Source organism: Amphibalanus amphitrite, unplaced genomic scaffold (assembly GCF_019059575.1).
Source record: "Amphibalanus amphitrite isolate SeventyFive unplaced genomic scaffold, NRLGWU_Aamphi_draft 000423F_arrow, whole genome shotgun sequence".
NCBI classification, from domain to species: Eukaryota; Metazoa; Arthropoda; class Thecostraca; order Balanomorpha; family Balanidae; genus Amphibalanus; species Amphibalanus amphitrite.
In genome coordinates, this window is record NW_024881917.1 from 462,485 (window position 1) to 479,640 (window position 17,156).

The window sequence follows — 17,156 nt, forward strand, 5'->3', positions numbered from 1 at the left end:
GTGCTTTCCGTCCCTCGCGGCTCTCCCGGTACGGGGCCGAACAGGTGCCGGAGGACGACGCGTTGGTGAGACGGGTGGTGCCTGTTTACAGAGCCAAGCAGCGAGCAGACGGGCGCCGGCAGCGTCCCGGTGGCAGGCTCGCCAGGTAACACTGTGGCGCACGCAGATACGGTACAACGTTTGGATGCTGTAGCTAAAGTGGAGGCTGTGCTTCGCAGCTGTGTTGAAGGGAAAGAGTTACCCGTAGAATATTGAAGCGCCGTTGTTGGTTGATCCGTATTCAGAGTACTCGTATTCATGTGTGCCAGGAGCAGAGCGCAGGCTGCTGCTCAAATAACAGTGACAATGTAGATATGAGTCGCAGCGACTTATCTGTGATGGCGACGTTCGTCGTGCCTAGTAAAAAACTAACGAATGTCGTATTCACGTAGCTAACCTCATCTAGAGCTGGACTGGTAGTCAATGTAGATATTTCACTAAAAAAGATTGGATGATGTGCAGGTATGTTACCGGTACCGGGCACAGGTCTCTGGGAAGTCACCCAGAGCACTACGGAGCTCATGGTGGAATCGCCATGGTCCTGGGCGCCATATAGCCAGAGACGCAATTTTAGCGCCCGAAATCGTCGCCCCTAGGGTAATCCCGCCTGTGATCCGTCGTTCTCCTGGTAGTAACTAATAAAGCCCTGAGCGATTGGTACTTTCGAATAGTCAGAACTCAAGAAACTCCTCACATTTAAAATGCAACAACCGTATGGTTACATGAACCGTGTGTATGTCCGCTGTGAAAAAAGAAATGCCTATGTATAGCAGCCATAGAATGTCTGTTGTTGAGCACTCATTAATTATTTGTAGACGTTATGAAATTTTTCGCTTATGTAGGCATGATTGTCTTTTCTGTGCAGCTGAAATCGCGTTTAAAGAAACATTATTTACACCATAATTGTACAGACGACATAATGTACCCTCCATGATGGTATAGGTAACATTGTGTATCCGCTTGTATAGAGACCCTTGATATTGGACGATGACCTGCCGTGAGGCCACGTTACTCTGCACAGCCACTGCTCCCCACCCCGCCGCTCCACCCCGTCACGTCTCGCTCGCCCTCCGCCAGGTGACGCGGCCGGTCCGCGGCTGCAGCAGCTCGGTCAGATGGCCGGCCTGGGCGGCCTGATGACCACCATGTGCCGCACGCCGGCCTCGCTGGGCGCGCCGCTGATGCTCTCGCCGCGGATGGCCGCCGGCACGGCACTCATCAACTCTGCTCCGCCTCCGCTCATCTCGGCCGGCGACGCGGCGCTCATGTACGCCCAGTACGCGCCCGACTACGCTGCGCAGTACGCGGCGGCGGCGCAGGCGCAGCTGACCGCGCCGCCGCCGCCCCTGCAGCTCTCCGACTATGCGGCGGACATCACTGGTGGGTACTTTGCGCGGTGAGGCCCGCCGCAGCCCGGCCGGGGACTGAGGCGCGGCCGGAGTCCGTCCCGGGTGCTTCTCCGTGGTTTGTTTTACCGAACGCCGGGTATTTTTCGCAATGGCAGGCCAGTTGTGAGCTGTATTCAGGTCTTTTTAGTTGGTTTCTACTTTTATATGTGCCGAATTGGTTTCGCAAGGGCTGAGTTGGTGTCTGCTTATCTGATGTCCACTTTGGTTTATCATTTTCGGTGTTGTTGAGGTTCGATTTCAATGATGCTGTTGTGGATAATTCAGACGTAACTTGGCTAGCCCGGAGAAAGTTACAGTGATGAACCAGCGTCTAGTCAGGTAATTGGTGATTGTGCATTGTCTTTGGGCTGTATGTTGTCAGTGCAATGCTTTTCGTGTTCTGGTTTTGTGTAAACTGGTATGTGGCAGTGATCCCCACACAACTTGTCCTCCCCGTATCCTTTTTCGTTTGCTTAATCTTGACCCCCGCTTCAGTCAATTCGGTGACACTATAGCTCTGTTCTTTGGCATAGTTCGCTTGCTCTATCCCTCACATTTCATTGGCATTGGAATGTTTCGTGAAGTTGAAGGAGCAGCGCTGGGCCTTCCCGCGTTAGCAGATAATGATTATGGAGTTTCATTGGCCTTGGATCCATCCGGATTTACGAAGGTAACTGGTCCTAGCATCCTAAGGCGGCTTTTTACATTTCATATTTGACAATGTGTTTGATATCAGCTGCCCTTCGGTTTAATATGAACTACTATAGGATATTCTAACAATTTAACAAAGTAGCTGTACTACTTGTCATAAATTTGGTACCCTGGCTACTAAACATTAATCGGTCGATAAAGTCCATGGGCATGGAACATTCCTTTTACTGGAGACAAATTGTTAACAACATGAGCTATCGCAATTGTTACCAGTGGAACTCAGCGAGTATCATCCGTCAAATATCATCGCTTCAACGTAGTGGAAATTAACTTTGAGATCTTTTAACCGAAATTCGTCTAGCTCAAATAATGTTATGTCGGTCAGCTATGTTCTACGCACGAAGCGTAGTTTCATTGTTGAAAGCAAGCTTTGTAAGAGGCCTGATAGAGGATCTGAATGAGGGTTTATTTATAGTCCATAGGCGCTAAAGTGGGCGCCCCAAACCCGAGCAATACACAAAGAAGTGGGAGATGTGATCCCGCCGCTCACCCGGTAGATCAGTCTCCGGCTGTGTTATCCGAGCGGTGGTTGATTGAGGCGTTCTCTCGTTCCTTTCTCGCTCCCTCCGCCACTCTACATGTGTTCCTGGTGCCTCTGTGAATGTCTGTCTGTCTGTCTGTCTGTCCGGTCTTTGTCTCCTGTCTGTCGGTCCAGTCTCTGTCCGTCTGCCGCCCGGACCAGTCGTGACGCCCCCGCTGTCGCTGATCTAGGTGCCGCCGCCTCCAAGCACCGTCAGATGCTGACCCAGGGCCGCGAACACCCCTACCAGCGGGTGGGCTCCATGTCACAAATGTAGCTCGTGCGCGCTCGCCAGACACCTGCGCCTCCTTCGATCGGAGCAGGTTAGTTGGTGTTTCACAACTGTGCCCTACTTGTTTCCACGAGGTCAGTGTTTTGGGGATAGCATACTGCTTTGAGAATGATGTTTACTGGTCATGATTCAAAGTGATGTATCAGAACTCGACAGTTCTGTATTTGGTAAGCGAGCTTCCTGGGGACTTTGCTTTGGTGTCGTGTTGGAGCGGATTGTATATGTTGAGCTTCAAGGGGCTATATGTATTTGTTTTACTGTTACGGAGCTGCTATTGAATCGGCGTTCCGGTGGCGCCCTGGTCTTTCCGATGGGTTTTGTGGGGAGATGTGGAGGGGTCGGCTCCTCGGTTGTGTCTGGGCCCCGACCGCTGGCGTCAGGCGATCCGAGGTCCGCCCATTTCAGCGCTGTGCACCTCTGGGAGCCACGGGCCTCCGTTCAGGGCCGTGTGTCTCGCGGGTACGCTGTGGGACTTGTGAGGAACGTTCAGCAATACATTGAGATGTTTACCTTTGAGTCTGCCGTTTTTACGAATAAAAAAGACAGCTGAGAGGCGACTGGACGTAAGGGTCATTCGAGGCGTTCATAATAAATGCTAAACCCGTAGTGGCTAACACTTTTCCCCGGTCAATCCGCATCAAACCGGCCTCTTTTTAGAGAACTCACTGCAGCTCAAATAACGGCTTAGAACTGAACTTCTGGCTTCTGTGTATTCCTATCGTATTCGATCGGACGTATTTCTCACTCGGTGCTGTAGTGTCTCGTGTAGAATGTCTTTGGTGTGGTTCTACATCTAGCTCTCGACGCCCCGACCGTCCCACTAAATCGAGTGGCCGGCGCGGGGGCCGGGTCGGGAGCATGTGCCGCGGCGGCTCCGCTCAGCAGTGAGCGGTGCCGACGCCGGCCAGTCCCGGCCCGTCGCCGACCGCCGGCCGCGCGGGGCCCCGTTAGCTCTCGAATTAACGCCTCTCGCCAGCGGTCGGGTACACCATTTCCCCGACACTAATGCCCGGTGTCGTTGTGCTGTGTACCATACGCGTGCCGCGAACCCCGCCCGCCCGCCCGGCTATCTCGTACTAACACTCTGTTCTCTCTTTTTTCCGCCGATGTGTCCGCTTGGCCGGCCAGAGCTAACCGTCCCGTAACGCCCCATCGCCCGGCGGAGCCACGCGCCGCGAGGAGCGCCGACGGAGCAGCGGGGCCGTCTGCAAGTTGACGGCCGACGGGCGGAGCTGAGGGAGTGAGTGAGAGTGTGTGAGTGGGTGAGTGAGAGAGTGAGAGTGCCGAATCGAGTTGAACGGGTGCCGAGTAGAGATCTGGTCGCCGCGCACCGCCCACGAATCTCTCGCCATGGTCTTTTCGAGTGGTGCGGAGTTCGCCTGGGTATTTTCGAGATTTATTTCTGAGAAAAATCCGTATGGGGAGTTTTCTATAATAGTAGAGTATCATGAGCAGACGTGGCAGGTTTTAGGCGCGCCTTTCTGTGCTGGCAGCCGGAGCCCGCCTCTGAGATTATTGTGGGTGTCCGGCGGGAGGATGGGTCATGGCACCGCTCCGCAGCGTACAACTCTGAGTGCCAACATTGGACTATAAGGGGTGAGCTGGCCTCGCACGGCCGCCACGCACATTCATATTGCCATCGGTGGTTTGATTTGTACTTGTGTTTTGCCGCGCATTTTTTGTATTTTCGCGCCATAGTGGAGTCTTGACCTTTTTGTTCGCTCGCCAGCCTCATTTTACGTGGCAGCTGGCTGTGGGCGTCTAGGCCTACGTACTTAATCTCAGCCCAGCTTTGTTTTTTAGACAGGCAGTTTGTATGTGCAATTATGGAGCGGAAATCTCATCATACTTTCTGGTGCGTGGCTTTGTCATGGCTGCCGGAGCGCTCAAACTATACCTACACCAGACTGGTTACTGATCCACTGGTTTTCGATTAGCTGTGTCGATAATTATTATTTTAATGTTTGACTCGCTTGTTATGTGTTTAAACAGGCTTTGCGGATTTAGAGAAAGTGATTTGCTTTCAGATTAACCTTTGAATTACATACTCACTGTTAAATTATGGTTCCACATAAAATTTACTATCTTTGAAGTAGCCCAGACAGTTTTACCGACAGATAAGCACAAATTACATGAATTCAGCGTCGCGAATCCGCTTGGTGAATTAGATGGATTGTAAATCAGACCAGTGGAATCAGTAACCAGCTTGTGTTTCACGCGAACCTGTTCAGCTTATGTGCCCCGAACATCGAGAATCTGTGCCAAACGTGTGCCTTAACAACGTGTTTAATGTACTAGAAGATCACTTGTTTTCATTTGAATAAACGTATATTTAGAATTGGTGCCTGTGCGTGTTGAGGGACGGTGATGGGATAGGTCTGAGATCCTCTTCAACTCACTGCTCAGGCGACAGAAGAACCACTGAGTGAACATGGTTGTTGGACGACGACTGCTGCAGGTACAGCAGAGCAGAGACGGTTCCGTCAGTCGAGTTGCATGCTCCTGTAGTTGGGGTAACTAACACTAACTAATCACACGGGGGTAACACAGGCCACTGGGAGACGGCGAGACGCGGGCGGAACTGCGAACAAGCGAGCACTGCAGTAGAAGTCTGACTGGGAGGGTAGCCCAGTCTGCCGCCCGTTTGCACTCAACGAACGGCTCGATCGGACGATAAAGGGTTTCGCGTAGCAAAGCATTGAAGCGCAGGGATGATAGACGGGTAACCATCGAAAAACCAATGGTATTTAGATAACTAGCTAGGCACATATAAGTCCGATTTGGTTTGTATTGACTACTCTTAGTCAAGTAGAAAATGGAGAATCTGAACTAGAAATCTCGAGGTGCGAAGCGATCTGAAAAGACCTATGCGTCGGTACAGGGACCCGCAGTTCATGGTGTGTCAAAAGTGGAAATAGCCGGTGCGCCGTCTGGCAACCCGGCAGCCCGCCGCCATAGGGAAATTCATGCTTTTTGTCGCTTTTTCGCTCCTTATGAGTCACTTGATCTAATTAGAGCTTAACTAGGAACGAGGCGGGTCACTTGGACGTATTCGGGAGCCGAATACGGTGTTTTGGAGCCAATACCTTGGAAACCCTACCCGCCCAATGCGAGTTTTTAAGAGTGCATGCCCAAATTAACGTTGAGCGCGGCCCTTTTCGGTCGGTTTTCCGCGACCTTGTGGCGGAATCGCCTTATTTATTCAACCAGGGTGGGCTAATTCGCTTAACTAGGAATGAGGCGTTGAAGAGAATTATTCAAGGAATAGAGCTGTGCAAAAATATTTTGTGTATATTTTAAAAAATATTTTGAATATTTTGAAAAAATATTTTGTATATATTTTGTATCCGCCCTCGAACGATAAATATTGTTGACCCATCAGGAACACATCCCCTGGAATGCGTTTGGACTTGGCTGGATCTAATATTAGCGAGTATCTGCTATTGCAGTTTCTTGGCTTACACAGTACGCACACAAGCATACATACTTCCTGCCCTTGGTTATTCCTCACTTGAATGAAAATTTTGCTAAAATAACTATTCCAAGCAGTTAACAGGTTTAAGTGCAGTGCCAATTCGGAACCGTTCAGCGCCGCCAGTCTCCCAGGTGGCGCGTAACGGCTGCCGCCGGCCGCCGCGCCGCCGCTCTGGCAGGGTGTTTTACTTCATATCTCTGTTGCTAGAAAAGTTGTGGACCGATTTACTTGATTCTTGCATGAAAAGATCCGCCATTAAATTCTTAGCAGATAACGAAAATTTGACGTCAATTGCACGATCCGCTGCCCATATTGTGGTACTGCCATCTATTGACAGGGCTGGCGAACTAAGGCCGGGCGGCTATTTCCACTTTTGACACACCATGTGCTACTGTACAGCGACCCTGAGTAAATTGTCCCAGCACCCTCATAGGGAACAACGATAAGCTGTCAGAGGGCACGCACAGAAAACATCAGCTGCTCTTGTACAGGGACCAGCAGTCGATATCAATGTTATCAGTTGTTACTGGACAGGACAGACGGTTAGACTTGGGGTTCGTGTACAGAAGCAACTGCGGGTCCCCGTACCAATGGCAAGGGAATTGCTGACGTTCTGCTGCTGGAGGCGTCAAAATGCAGTCCAGGCGGCTGCTTATAGCAGTATCGTGTCGACTCTTCCAGCAGAAGAAGCCAGACGAAGCAGCACATCAAAGGTTCAAAGGTAAGCCCGCCACACCACCTGAATACACGGTGTTGTGCTCCTGATTTCGAAATGTGCTTCTGTTCTTCGACAATTGGTGGGTGTGGCGTTTGATGGATAGACACTTTCTCATTGTTTACATCCAAAGCTGGAATTCATTCATTAAGACGGCAAATATTGCACGGGCGAGATTTTCACATCGGCATGTTGTGCCTTGGTTGTGCCGTACCATCCGCTAGCTAATATTTCACCCGATAGATGTCTCTCAGCAGGACGCCTGAGGCATGCTGCGCCGCAAGGCATCTTATCGCAATCGGCATTCCTTTGGTTTTGTAGCCTGTTTAAAGCTATTGATAATTTTCCTAGAAATTTGATGATCATATTCATAGAGCTTCACGCAGCTTCTCTATCATAAAGTATCACAAATCACTTCAATATATCTGGATAAAATACAGTAGCCGTATCCAATGCAGTTTTTTATTTCCAATGACGTCATATTCTATTTCTCGTGAATTTTCCTCGACAATGATTACCGAATGCTATTTGTCGGACCTTGATCAAAAAGTTGAAGATTTGCGTGTGAGTGTGTATATTCTTCATCGCTTGTTTCAACATTTTTATTTGATTTTTATTTTATTCTGAGTTTTGTGGGAGAGTGGTTGCAGGTGGGGATGGTACGTGACGGGGTTGTTTTAACAAATTTTCAAAAGGAAATTGTGAAATTCAGCTTTTGCACCCTTAGCTCCAAATTGAATTAAAACCCTTTTTAAGGTAACATTATTTTGGCACGAATCATGCAACCCAGAAATTGCTCATACTAAGTTTATACATATCTATGTCAGTCGGGGGAGGTTTGGTCAATCGTTGTCATTTTTAGCACGTGCTATTTTTGTCACACGTGCTAAAAATGACAACGATTCTGCTATTTTTGACAACGATGAGGCCGATTTCACTCCTCAGCGAGGAAATGAAGATTTTGGAAAGATAAACACTGATTTTGGAAAAGAAGTGCTGCCACCTGGTGCAAGACGAAGAATCCAGCTTTAATATGCCTGTTATTTGTATGGTAGTTTGTTTTGTGGCCTGAAGTTGGAACTTAAAATTGAAGCATCCGAAAATGATCGATATTGATCGAAAACATGATGTTGATGAAAAAAATAATATTTTAAGTTGAGAGAGGAGGCCATTTTATCCAGATGCAGTAGTTTACTTCTTGAAATTATTTTTGCTAATGACGGCTGCTAATTATCCCTCATTACATGGCAGTCGTCGTAAGCAAAAATAATTTCAAGAAGTAAACCACCGCATCTGGATAAAATGGCCTCCTCTCTCAACTTAACATATTATTTTTTTCATCAACATCATGATTTCGATCAATATCGATCATTTTCGGATGCTTCAATTTAAAGTTCCAACTTCGGGCCACAAAAAAGGGTATACTTCAACGTTGGACTACCATACAAACAACGGCCAGTCCCAAAACTCGCCAGTTTGGGTGGGAAGTGACATCCAAATCAAAATAATATTCCACTCTCACCTCCAATTTCTAAGAGCAATTTTTCACTCCCTTTTTTACCAATAAAGAGCATCTGCGTGTGGCTGTACGTATCTTTTATTTCCCTCCATATTCGATTTAATTATCTTTTAAGGCAGCTCCGACATCCTATAACATTCACAAATAAATTGTTGACCCCTGTTTTCCGCTCTTTGTGTGTCTTTCTTACTGGTATTTTTCCACTCTCAGCCCTCTTTGTAGTGACGAATATTCCCCTCCGACACCCAAGCCAAAATATAATTTTGGGACACTGCGGCCATATTAAAGCTGGTTTCTTCTTCTTGCACCAGGTGGCAGCACTTCTTTTCCAAAATCAGTGCTTGTATTTCCAAAATCGTGATTTCCTCGCTGAGGAGTGAAATCGGCTTCATCGTTGCTAAAAATAGCTGATAGCGTTGTCATTTTTAGCACATGGTTGCCAAAAATGGCATGTGCTAAAAATGACAACCATTGACCAAACCTCCCCCAACTGATGTTTCATACTTCATACCAATACCATTATTTACTCCTAGAAATGCTTAACCTAACGTGACTTGATCTTGCATAACGTAACATACATGACGTTGCGAAAACGTGATTTAATTGTAATGTTTGGTGTGGTCAGAGATGGGGTGAAACTTATAAATGTTAATGGTTGGATGTTTATTGTTAGTATTGATGTGTGGGGTCACTTTTGAAGCTTAGAAGGATGTGCTCTCCCCTTTCATGTTTTTATTTTGTGAAATTCCAAAATTTTAGAGGGTGCAAATTGCAAGAGGCCAATACAGAGTGATGCTGATAAAGCATATGTCCTGTGCACAAACCTAGTTGGTGAGTAGTGGCTAGTTCCTATCAAAAGTAATTGTACCAAACTAATAAAGGTCAATTATCAAAATTTTTGCTCTTTGGAAACTTTACTGTTCACCTTGGGATAACACCTTGGGATGAAAAAGATATGCCAGCTGTGGTTGGTGTTTGCCTTAACTTGCCCATAAGTTCAACCAACTCAGTGAAGGAAAAAACTGAGCTAATTGATAAAACAAATCCTTAAAACAAGATGATATTTGACAAAAATCAATGGGCTTGATATTGTTTTCTCAGTAGCAGTTTGAGCTTCTTTTTTAGTTTTGGTCCAGTTTTGATTGACTGAGACTGAGAGCAAAAGCAACATCAGCTTACCTCTCATACAACTGTTGAATCTGAGGTAGGATGCATTGATGAGAAACAAGGAGTCTAGGTAATAAAAAAGATGGTAAAAGAGGTCCCTGTTGTGTTGTAGAAGTTTCATAATTCAATTTTACAGCTGAAATCTGCTTTCATGCATTGAGCGTAATTAGTATAATAACTGCAGCTATCATAATAGTCTGAAACTACCTATGCCATCTACCAATAAAAGAGCTATTGAATGCTCTGCAGCAATGTTGTAGTTTCTTTATTTATTGAACTGTGAGCCAGTTTGTCCTAGAATGTCTAAGCTGAATACAACACTTGATCGTTATGACTTATTGTAGCTTGATTTTACCTATCTTGAAGAATATTAAGTTTTACCAACATGGGTACAATTGCAAGTTGTGGGTATTTTGGGCCTAAATGTCACCTATGAGTGTAACCAGCCACATAAAAAAGATACCAACTGCTAATGAGAAAAGATATAACAAGTCCTTCCCTCATCCACTCCACCTTTTCTTCAGTTCCAATCAGTTTGCCATTTTAGCAGCAGTAGGCCTGTTTTGCCTATTTGGGTGTTCATGTGTCTTCACCCTATGGAACCAACATCCCTTGTATGGCCGGCAGGCTGGGTGATGTCACGAGCGACATGCCGCAGCTGACGCACGCGGACGGGGCGCGCGCGCCGCGACCCGGCCGCGGCCGCTTGCGCGTCTATAAAGTGGTGGTGCTCGGCGAGGGTGGCGTCGGCAAGTCTGCGCTTGTCCTGCAGTTCGTCAGCCACAACTTCATCGAGTACCATGACCCGACTATCGGTGAGTGTGTGACACAGATGCGGCTTCGTGACGCAGACCATAGCGTCCTCGTATGTAGGTAAGGCGCGTAGTGCTTGTTATTATCGTGACTTGAGCCCTTAACGGCTCTACATTCGCCGACTCCGATATTCGATACGGTCTTTGTGCCTCTGAGACTCAATGTAAAGATTATCATAAGATTTTCCCAGCGTCGTGATCTTTAGATCGGTCATCAGACTCATCACCATCAGGTGCATGCTGTGTATTGATTGTTAACGAGCAGCCTCTGTTAAACGTTGCCGTGGGACTCTTACCACACATCACACCTACAAAGTCTGACTCCCGCGCTCCGCAGAGGATGCGTACCAGCAGCAGGCGGTGATTGACGGCGAGCCGGCGCTGCTCGACATCCTGGACACGGCCGGCCAGGTCGAGTTCACCGCCATGAAGGAGCAGTACATGCGCTGCGGCGAGGGCTTCATCATCTGCTACAGCATCTGCGATCGGCGCAGCTTCGAGCAGGTGGCCGAGTACCGGCGGCTGCTCAGTCGCGTCCGCGCCGCTGATGACGTGCCTCTCGTCATCGTCGGCTGTAAACTCGACCTGGACAGTCACAGAAAGGTGAAAACTGGAGCTGGACTAGTCACAGAAAGGTAGACCAGGATATTCACAGAACGGTCAGAGTTGGACCTGGACAGGCTTGGTAAGATGAGAGCTGACACTTAAAGGCCTCGGAACGGTAGACCGTGACAGCCAGGAGTTACAGGGTGGGGCAGCATAATCGGGAATAAATATCAAACGGGATTATTTGGTCATGAATCTAAAAATATAGCTCCAAGCACTATTTTAGCAACATCCTATCAATCGGTCACCTTTTACCTATCCCTCATCCTATTTGACCGCCCTCGGCGTCGATGACCTTCTCAAGGCGGGTCCAAAAGCACGCGCATGCACGTGCAACCTCCTGCTTGTCCATGATCGCCCATCAGCTTCGTACCTTGCACTGAAGACTGTTTTTACTAATGATAAGTTGTTCATTAAACTTCTACCAAAAAACGCTCCATGTAAAGAATTTGGTCGGATTTAAATCGGCGGAGTTGAAGGACCAGAAGTTTTTGGTTCATCTCAGGTGGAGGTGCCCTACACAATAACATGTCGTCCTCACTGCAGTACCAGCACGGACAGAGTCCTCGTAAGACGTGATTTGGACCGTCAGTGATCCTCTCTTCCGACGGCTCCACGTGAGTCTGCCAGAGTGCGGTTGTATTTACCAGAGGTGCTCATTTTATCCGGGCTCGATGAAGTAGGGTGCACCACGTGCACCTCCCTTGAAGACCACCCATAGGTCCATCACCCCAACAGGATGTTTACTTTGCATGACCGCTGGAATATTCTCGATACAATCCCCTATATGGCATGCCATTCTTTTTTATCGTATTCCAGTCGGTGATAAGATTTTTTGTCGCTGAAGTTTTGAACATTGTTTCTTTTTAATATGCTCAAGTGCTTCTTCCTTATATTCAAGTGAGCCATCTTGTATGTCCTCTGCTAAGAGTTATTTTACGACGATTACGTTAACCTGTTGTCCTAAGTATCCCCACACAATCCTTATCGTCCGTGATAACACGTTGACCTGCCCAGCAACCTTTACGTGGAATTGCAGGGTTTTAAACAAAATGTTCTTGTTTTACTTGTTTAACATTAGTGTCTATGGGCGCGCGCAAAGCACTTGGAGCACCGTCGAACTATTTTGCTGCTCTTTTCCAGGAAGTTGCATGCTCATGGATGTAGTCATGTCAGATGATGCACAACTTTTGGGCGTTTCATTGCCATAATATAATTTATAAAAATAATGCCATGCCTACTCATGATCAGAGCCCAAAAAGCATTCCCGATTATGCTGCCCCACCCTGTAGGTGAGGATTGGACCTGGACAACCTCGGTAGGATGAGAACTGGAACTGGACAGCCGCATGTAGGTGAGGGTTCGTCCTGAACAACCACAGAGGAGTGAGAACAACCACTGAAAGGTGAGAGTTGGGCCTAGACAGCGACAGAATGGTGGGACAGACACGTAAAAGTGATAATTGGACCTAGACACTGGACAGCCACAGAGTCACCAATCGCTGTTTGGTAGCCTTCATTCTACATGTGTGTCCTTCGGCCAGGTGCTGACTGAGGAGGGGCGCGATCTCGCACGCCAGCTGAACGCGCCCTTCTTTGAGACGTCGGCGGCCTACCGCCGCTTCGTGGACGACTCTTTCCACGCGCTCGTGCGGATCATCCGCAAACAGGAGCGCGACAAGGATGAGGTGGGTGCGCGGGCGGCGGAACGATTCCGGGCCAGGCGGGAAGCAGGGCCGATTTCACTGGTTTACCTTGTTTGGTATTTGTCATGAGTCGGCAATCAAATGGTCATTTATATTCAACAAGCCGTAATGCAACATGAGTGTCTCAGATTATCCATAGCACAGCATGAACTATAGCGTTGTAATTTTGTGAGTGTGCATCGTGTCGTTGACTCCGTTGCTTACTCAAGCTATCACTCGTATACCCTCCACAGCACTGCATCTAACATCTGACATTTGTCTAACCCACCTGACCCTCCCTCTCGTGTCTAGGACGAGGAGCGGCGGCTGCAGCCGTCGCCGGGCCGGGCGCCGCGGATCCGGCGCCGCTGGCACCGGCTCTGTGCCCTGCTCTCAGTGATGTTTCGCCGTCGCCGTCGGGATCGGCTCAAGTCGCCCAGCCGCGCCTGAGGCCGGCGCTCTACCATGCCGCACTGCCGGCGCCCGGTCCGCCCGACCGACGGCACTGAATTGAGCCGTCTCGGTCCGTCGGTGGGGCTTTGCTGGCGACTCGGCTAGACGTGAGTCATTGCGAATCTGAGAATCGGCTAGAGCTGACGACTCGACCGGTGAGTCAGCGTGCAAAACGATGGTCTCCGGCAAGCTATCTCATGTACAGCGCAGCTCAGTAGGAACCCAGGCTTCCAATGCGCCCCCGCCGTCTGCGCCGGCGCCACACTCCCGCTGTCATCGCTAGGCTTCAGCGGAGATTGCTGAATGGGCGGGTGCTCACGTCGCCTGTTGGACAGTTAGCGGCAGCTGCAGTCGCGGCCGGGGTTCTGCGTCGCGGTTTTAGCGAGGCAGTCCACCAATGCGATGTTTTTGGGACTGGCCGTTCGCTATGGAAGATAGCGCTGCTGGCGACCCGCGGGTTGGGACGGGGACGGGTCTGCATAGGCGTTTAGGCATAGCGTGCTGCCTGCTCAGCAGTAGAATTATCTAGTCAGCCACGTGCACAAGCCTAGTGTTGCCGCGGCGCTTGTTGCTGTGCGGTTTGCCGTGCTTTGTGAGGCGGTATCGTATTAGGCAGTGCGTCTTATTGCGCCAGCTGCTGCCGTGTGACATTTTAGAAGTTTCGTAGGGCGTTTTGGGTGTCACCCTGCTTGCTGCGGGTAGAGACAGTTGTATAAGGCGAGCGCTGACGTCTTCCCGCTGTTTGGCCTGCGGGCAGAACTGAGGGGGCCAGCCGGCCGTCTGTAGTGCTGAGTGCTGCGGGTGGCGCGGCCCGCCATCACCAATGGCGGTCTGCGCATACGAAGGCCGACTGGTGCTGCTTCCCTGACGGCGGTACATAGCTTTAACAAGAGCTCCTAGGTCCTATGCGTGTATGGCGCCGCTGCCGGTACTTCTAGTCTTCAATTTATAAGTCTTTTAGTGTGGACAGGAGTTAAAGTTGTATCGCAACTTTTTGCTGCATTTAATTCTGGCCTTACGGTAAGAATCTAGGAGTAATATTGAGTTATGGGTGTAAATTGATTTACATGTGTTTACTTTGGAGCCCTTAGCTTTTATAATATTCTATCGGCAACTGATGGGCACATTTGTTACCGTACTGTCGGCCTTGCATAAGTTTTTTTATCGATTATATTTGACAGTGCATTGCATTTTCTTAACACTATGGAAAAATGCGTTATTATAATAATCTCGATGTGCACTCCGATGACGAGGCAATAGTTAGGTACTAACTTGCGAGCATTAGCGTGTTTCGTAGCATTCTCCATGCAATGCTTTATATTTTATCAACTTATTGTGTTGAGTTTATTCATGCTATACCTTGTTACTATGTATTGTGTTTTAGTCCATGCCGTGTTGGTATGGTTTTCGGTATAATTTGATCAGGTCGCTCACAAAGGAACTTACTATCCTGGTAGCGCTAGTATTGTCGTGTTTATTCGTGCCCTCAGGATAGCTTCCCCATATTATTTGAATCTCTTTTCGGTCGCGCCATGCGTGCTAACGCTTTCAAACATCACGCCAGTTATTTGAGAAGTCATACATTTGTAGTTTAATCAATGTATTTTGTCGTTTCCGTGTGGATTTCTTCATTGAAAATAGCTTGCGTGCTTGTTGGCAACGGTGCGTCACTTTTCTTCATTTTCATACTTTTGGCTCAACTCTTTTCAATGCAAATCCTCGCCGATTGAAGGAGAGTGCCTGCTTACGTATCGCTTTGTGCATATAGTTGAGTCATTTGAATGCCTACTATCTAGATCACTTTACAACAGGCGGTCTTGGTTATGGCATTCAGCGTTTCGGGGATGCACTTATATTTTGCTAAATTGCCTTGTTTTCTTTTGTTATTGTTTTTGCTTAAGAACAATAGGTATGGCGAGCTTCTGTTCAGGCTATAAAAAGAAAACTATGCAACTTTTGGTGGGTTCGGTCGAAGGTCTGCACTGGATTTCCGACGTTTCCTATCCAACTTCAACCTAAACAGTTACAGTAAACATGTGTGGCAAATTCGTAATATTACGATGTGTCGTGAAATGTTACTACTTAATCTACTCCTCGCTCAACCTTTTAGGCAGGTGCTAAAGCTTATTAGTGGGCAGAGGACGCCTGCCGTGAGTCCGCCTCTTGGGTGCGGCAGAGCGTGCCTGCAGTTTGACCCGGTCACCGGACCAGCTGCGCTGCGCCGGCGGCCGAACCGAGTGACTGTGATCGTGCTGTCGGTCGGCGCGTGTCGCTAGGAACCCCCACACAACGAAACGACGACCAACGAGAGAGGCGATATTTATTGTGGGCGCGTAGTGCCACTGTGCGTATAGTTACGTACGCGCTTGCCTGCTTGTCAACGGACGCTCCTACTGCGGTGTTACCGTCCGAAATACTGGACGAAATACAGAGTGTCTCGGTGCTGTGGTGTTTGGTTGGAAGATTCTTGATACGAGCTGGCATTTAGATTAGGTTAGGAACTTCGATTAGAGACATCAGACAGGGAGACGGGCAGGGCGGTAGGGTGAGGGTTACGATTTACGAACAAAAGTAAGCATCGCAAATGTTTATATTGTTCATCGTATTTCATTGCTTGCGTACTTCTGCCTTATACACGTGGGCGATACTTCCATAGGTTACTTCCCTTTTTCCTGATATCGACGGGAGAGATTGCGAACAACTTGGTTACAACTAGTCACGACTTACGACCATGTTGTGGAGTTACGACTGTACTTGAAAGTTCCGATGACGTAATCAAAAGTTGATCGTGGATAGTTTCTAGTTTTTAGCTTTTCTCGATCCTTGGCACGAGGCGTTTGTAGCGCAAAAGTTCAAATGTTACGCGCGACGATGAATATTTTCCACTAAAATCTATACCTAATGATATTTTCTTTTTGATATGCCCAATATTGATTATCCACTAGCAAAGTAATCGTATTTCTTAAAATGTCAGATATCAAGGCTTGACCAGCTGGGCTCCATATTTATATAAAGTGACTGAGACTAAGATGCTCCCTTGACTACTTGTTGGTAAGCAGGCATCACAATCACGCTTTGACTTTTTTTGGAGAGGTGCTGTACCTACCCAAGATTGCTATACCCAGAGATGCTTTCTAATCAAACCATTACCAAACCAAACCTTACCTAGACTACAACCTATGCTGCGAAACTTACTGTATAATGCTGCTGTCATAGCTAAAAGTCGCCAGGATCTGACGGTGCGACGGTTGAAAGCAGTGCTCAAATGTGAGTTTATGTCCCGGCCCCAGCTAGTGTGGGCTACAGCCAACTCTTTATCCTGTTAGAACACCAGCTTGTACTATTTGTTTTTATCTGTGCTTTTACCCATGTTCTTTTAATGTGTTTTAGTGATTTTTAAGGGACCATCCCACCTCCAAAAAAAGTACCATTTAGGATTTGGAAATGTTACTCATGATATTGTGACGTATTCTGCAAGTTTTTACGCGTTTTCATTGTATACTTTTTTAGATATTGCGACTTTTATATTTCATCATGACGCAGGGTTGGAATTTCACTTTTTTGTTCTGGTAGTGGAGTACAAAAATTTTGGGCCAGTGGAGTACAACTGTACAGCGTTGGGGTGGTCAACTGCGTCTGCATAGTGTTTTTGTGCAGTGTTTTTCTTTGTACTTATGTATGTAGAATTGTAAGCATGTGAATAAACAATACAGTGTGGAAAACAATGTTTATCGAGTGACGCAGCAAGACGATCGACTAGAACTTTTTTGTTGAG

The 17,156-nt window shown here is 47.9% G+C and overlaps 2 protein-coding genes across 8 annotated transcripts in view; both read left to right on the top strand.

Moving 5' to 3' along the window:
- The window catches only part of LOC122391134 (protein held out wings-like), a 37,732-nt gene extending 32,439 nt beyond the window's left edge, over positions 1 to 5,293 (top strand). The window contains exons 6-9 of one of the 7 annotated variants that reach the window (XM_043384800.1): positions 1,117 to 1,330; positions 1,375 to 1,419; positions 2,850 to 2,981; positions 4,079 to 5,293. In XM_043384800.1, the coding sequence (XP_043240735.1) occupies positions 1,117 to 1,330; positions 1,375 to 1,419; positions 2,850 to 2,981; positions 4,079 to 4,166 (479 nt within the window). In that variant the 3' untranslated portion in view covers positions 4,167 to 5,293. Of the gene's footprint in view, positions 1 to 1,116; positions 1,420 to 2,849; positions 3,467 to 4,055 lie in introns of those variants that run through there. The other 6 variants (XM_043384802.1, XM_043384801.1, XM_043384804.1 and 3 more) reach the window with 6 other exon arrangements.
- Positions 5,294 to 7,680: 2,387 nt separating this feature from the next.
- LOC122391138 (GTP-binding protein Rit1-like) lies at positions 7,681 to 14,976 on the top strand. Its single transcript, XM_043384810.1, has 5 exons — positions 7,681 to 7,799; positions 10,454 to 10,641; positions 10,976 to 11,241; positions 12,788 to 12,931; positions 13,241 to 14,976. Exons 2-5 carry the CDS (start codon positions 10,476 to 10,478, stop codon positions 13,376 to 13,378), a joined length of 714 nt encoding a protein of 237 aa, XP_043240745.1. The 5' UTR covers positions 7,681 to 7,799; positions 10,454 to 10,475; the 3' UTR covers positions 13,379 to 14,976.
- The last annotated feature ends 2,180 nt before the right edge of the window (positions 14,977 to 17,156 follow it).